This window comes from Lolium perenne, chromosome 4, assembly GCF_019359855.2.
Source record: "Lolium perenne isolate Kyuss_39 chromosome 4, Kyuss_2.0, whole genome shotgun sequence".
NCBI lineage: Eukaryota > Viridiplantae > Streptophyta > Magnoliopsida > Poales > Poaceae > Lolium > Lolium perenne.
In genome coordinates, this window is record NC_067247.2 from 58,987,031 (window position 1) to 58,990,158 (window position 3,128).

Consider the following 3,128-nt stretch of genomic DNA (forward strand, 5'->3'; position numbering starts at 1 on the left):
AGGAGAAGGCGGCGGAGCAGAGGGTGTTAGTGGACTCCTTCGAGACGCTCGAGAAGGCCGATGATGCCACGAACGGCGGTGCCTGCTAGCGGACGGGGTGACGCACCAAGCTCTATCGGCCGCATGGCTGGCGGCGGAGAAGCAAATGAGGGAGGGACGCAACGACGGGGCCGGGCCGTCGGGCAACAAGTAGCCTAGGGCTTGTATCGACTGTAGTTTGTAGTACATTATGTTTTTTAAATATTATTCGAAAACAAAAAATGGGTCGCCCCGCTGAAAGCACAACCAGACGCAAATGAACACGCGGTCAAAATATATCCGCATAACGATGCCAAACGGACATGCGCGATTACTTTTTGGGCATCCGATATACGTCGCCCGTTGGAGATGCCGTAAGGCAACTGATTTCCCGCAAAGAAAAGAAAGTCCAATTTTCTTGCGGATTTCTAACAGGCACGTTTGAACCGTGAAGTTAGCGGTGCGTCATAAAAAAAAAAGGAGTACTGGCGGCGCAAGTAATCAGCAGCAATCGATCAATTTTGAAAAAAAAAGACTTGAATACAAGGTGTCCCCAGTGGCCATGTTGATGAACTCTTTCCACCTCTTGAAGAAGACCGACTACTGCCGTCTGCACATGGTTCTCTTAGAATGAATTGGTTCGGATTGACACTTTGACTATCTAGTTCGCGATCCCCACCTTTTTCCTACACCCATTTCATTGCTATCAGCATAGTGAGGGATATGAGATCTCTGTAAGTAGTACTAGCAGCGCAAGTAATCAACGGCAATCGATCAACTAGAGCAGCTCAGGATGAAACTTGCACGTTGGAGCACTGTACCAACCCGGCGGAGAGTGACATAGCTGGAGCATTAGGAGAAAGAACATATTTTCCTTGTCCGTGACTGAATAATTTAATAGTGTGCCAGACACCAGACAGGGTCAAAGGCGAGCACGAGGAACTGCAGTATTCCATATTGCATGCATCGATCCTTCGGTTAGCGGATAGATCTTTAGGCTTGCACATGCAGGACTCTACCAACCCGTCGTCCTAGAGCCTATATATATCCTTGTGCCAACGCGTCCATGGCATCGCGGAGCAAGTAGTAGCCTCGGCGCGCGCAGCTGGTAACGTGTACGCATCATTCATACACTGCTAGCACGTACAGCACGAGTGAGATGGCGGCGGTGACGGTAGAGGAGGTGAGGAAGGCGCAGCGGGCGGAGGGTCCGGCGACGGTCCTAGCCATAGGCACGACGACGCCGGAGAACATTGTGTACCAGGCAGACTACGCTGACTACTACTTCCGGGTGACCAAGAGCGAGCACCTCGTCAATCTCAAGGACAAGTTCAAGAAGATGTGTAAGTAGTTTCCGTTCGTCTCACATCTGCATATACTGCATGCATATTTTTGAGACGAATGAAGTACGTTGTATCTCAATATAGTATAGGAGTATATTGAACAAAAGGGCTAGAATTCAATTGTAGAGACTACCTAGTTAACATCAGCAAGCAACTAGACACTACATGACCCCGTTCACTACGTGCATGCATGCATGACTTGACTGTTGACTCGTGATAGATAGAATGCATATAAGAAAAGACTTGCACGCCGAGTTTATTAATTAGCTAGCCAATATATGTGCGTAAGAATTCTCCAATAACTGAACAACTTGCCTGAATGCTAGGTTTTGACACCATCATCGTCATCCGTGTTGATGTCGGTGAATCTATATATACATGCAGGCGACAAATCAATGATACGCAAGAGATATATGCACTTGACTGAGGAAATCTTAGAGGAGCATCCCAACATCTGCGCGTACATGGCGCCCTCGCTAGATGCGCGTCAGGACATCCTAGTCGCTGAGATACCCAAGCTGGGGAAGACGGCGGCGCAGAAGGCCATCAAGGAGTGGGGCCAGCCAATGTCCAAGATCACGCATCTGGTGTTCTGTACCACCTCCGGTGTGGACATGCCAGGCGCCGATTACCAGCTGATAAAGATGCTCGGCCTCAGCCCATTGGTGAGGCGCGTGATGTTGTACCAGCAGGGCTGCTTCGCCGGTGGGACGGTGCTCCGTGTTGCCAAAGACCTCGCCGAGAACAACCGCGGCGCTCGCGTGCTCGTCGTCTGCTCAGAGATCACCGCCGTCACATTCCGTGGCCCTACCGAGACCCAGCTCGACTCGATGGTCGGCCAGGCTCTCTTTGGAGACGGTGCAGCCGCGGTGATCATCGGTGCGGACCCCAACATGGCCATCGAGAGGCCTTTGTTCGAGCTGGTTTCGGCAAGCCAGACAATACTGCCAGACACAGAGGGCTTCATCGAAGGCCACCTCCGGGAGGTGGGGCTCACCTTCCACCTCCACAGGAATGTGCCAGTGGCCATCTCCAACAACATCGAGCGCGCGTTGGTGGACGCATTCGCGCCGCTGGGCATCGACGACTGGAACTCCATCTTCTGGGTGGCTCACCCTGGTGGCCCGGCGATCCTGGACATGGTGGAGGCAAGGGCCAAGCTCGACAAGAATCGGATGCGTGCCACCCGGCACATCCTCTCGGAGTACGGTAATATGTCTAGTGCGTGCGTCCTCTTCATCCTCGACGAGATGCGCAAGCGCTCTTTGCAAGATGGAAACGCCACCACCGGCGAAGGCATGGACTGGGGCGTGCTCTTCGGCTTCGGCCCTGGTCTCACCGTCGAGACCGTAGTCCTCCATAGCGTCCCAATCTCCGCGCCATGATTTAAAATTATCTTCCCTTATCTATCACCTCAATAATTTACTCATCCTCCTCGAGTGTGGCTGAGTTTGTCGTGTACGAGTACGTCTACGTTTACAACCAGTGTGTAATCTCTCTCTCTCTCCCTCTCTCTCAATATATATATATATATATATATATATATATATATATATATATATATATATATATATATATATATATATATATATATATACCTAATAATAAAAACAAAAGAACTTCTTGTTGGTCCGTCTGTTTGCGCCCCTTACTTTCATCTAAATTACAACTAATGCCACCGCCCAAGTGAATAACTGTTCGTTTATGGTTTCCATCCGACCGCCTACCCCCGTTTTGTGCATACCAAAGCGGGGCTGGGTCACCAGC

General features: G+C 50.5%; 1 protein-coding gene across 1 annotated transcript; it reads left to right on the forward strand.

Annotated features, from left to right (window-relative positions):
• Nucleotides 1–1,090: 1,090 nt before the first annotated feature.
• Nucleotides 1,091–2,846, forward strand: LOC127292658 (chalcone synthase 1-like). The gene is made up of 2 exons (XM_051322103.2): nt 1,091–1,361; nt 1,746–2,846. The coding sequence occupies exons 1-2, from the start codon at nt 1,178–1,180 to the stop codon at nt 2,744–2,746; spliced, it is 1,185 nt and encodes a 394-aa protein (XP_051178063.1). The 5' UTR covers nt 1,091–1,177; the 3' UTR covers nt 2,747–2,846.
• The last annotated feature ends 282 nt before the right edge of the window (nt 2,847–3,128 follow it).

Excerpts from the sequence above, each read along its gene's own strand:
- LOC127292658 (XM_051322103.2), top strand. The coding sequence starts at position 1,178 with ATGGCGGCGGTGACGGTAGAGGAGGTGAGGAAGGCGCAGCGGGCGGAG. Across the intron at positions 1,362-1,745 it reads GGACAAGTTCAAGAAGATGT|GCGACAAATCAATGATACGC; the intron begins GTAAGTAGTTTC and ends ATATACATGCAG.